The sequence below is a fragment of the Penaeus monodon genome, chromosome 34 (assembly GCF_015228065.2).
Source record: "Penaeus monodon isolate SGIC_2016 chromosome 34, NSTDA_Pmon_1, whole genome shotgun sequence".
Classification (NCBI taxonomy): Eukaryota; Metazoa; Arthropoda; class Malacostraca; order Decapoda; family Penaeidae; genus Penaeus; species Penaeus monodon.
This window is the reverse complement of record NC_051419.1, coordinates 33949041-33949460: the sequence shown is the minus strand read 5'-3', so window position 1 is coordinate 33949460 and position 420 is coordinate 33949041. Positions and strand designations below refer to the sequence as shown.

Genomic DNA, 420 nt, shown 5'->3' with positions numbered 1-420 from the left:
CGGCATCACCCCCTGAGCAGGAGAGCCGGGACGCCTCTCTCCTTCGCGTCTGTCTGGCCTTCAGCGGATCAAATGCGGACAGGTGATACTTGGCGTGCAAATAAATCTCTTTGTCAATGCTGATCATTTCAATGTCCTTGATATTGTCTCCCAGTGATATGAGTATTAGAAATTCCTCTGTTACATTAGTCTATTACTCTCAGTACTGATCACAAAGAATAAGCATAAGGAATTTGATATGATGAGACCCTAAAATCTCGGCAGTAAGTGAAGTTAATTGCGTCACATTGATTGTAAATTGATATAATCATAAAATTTGAGAGCATGAAAAAAAAATTTCTCTGTTCTCATAAGTGTGCTTGTATTCCGAAAAAAGTAGTGTTGCGTTTTATACAGAGAATGAAGAATAATATTTCTAAA

The 420-nt window shown here is 38.1% G+C and overlaps 1 protein-coding gene across 1 annotated transcript in view; it reads left to right on the top strand.

Annotated features, from left to right (window-relative positions):
* The window catches only part of LOC119594762 (chymotrypsin BII-like), a gene marked incomplete in the record, with an annotated part of 1744 nt that extends 1626 nt beyond the window's left edge, over positions 1–118 (top strand). The window contains 1 exon segment of the mRNA XM_037943854.1: positions 1–118. Coding sequence (XP_037799782.1) covers positions 1–16 — 16 coding nt within the window.
* Between the last annotated feature and the right edge of the window lie 302 nt (positions 119–420).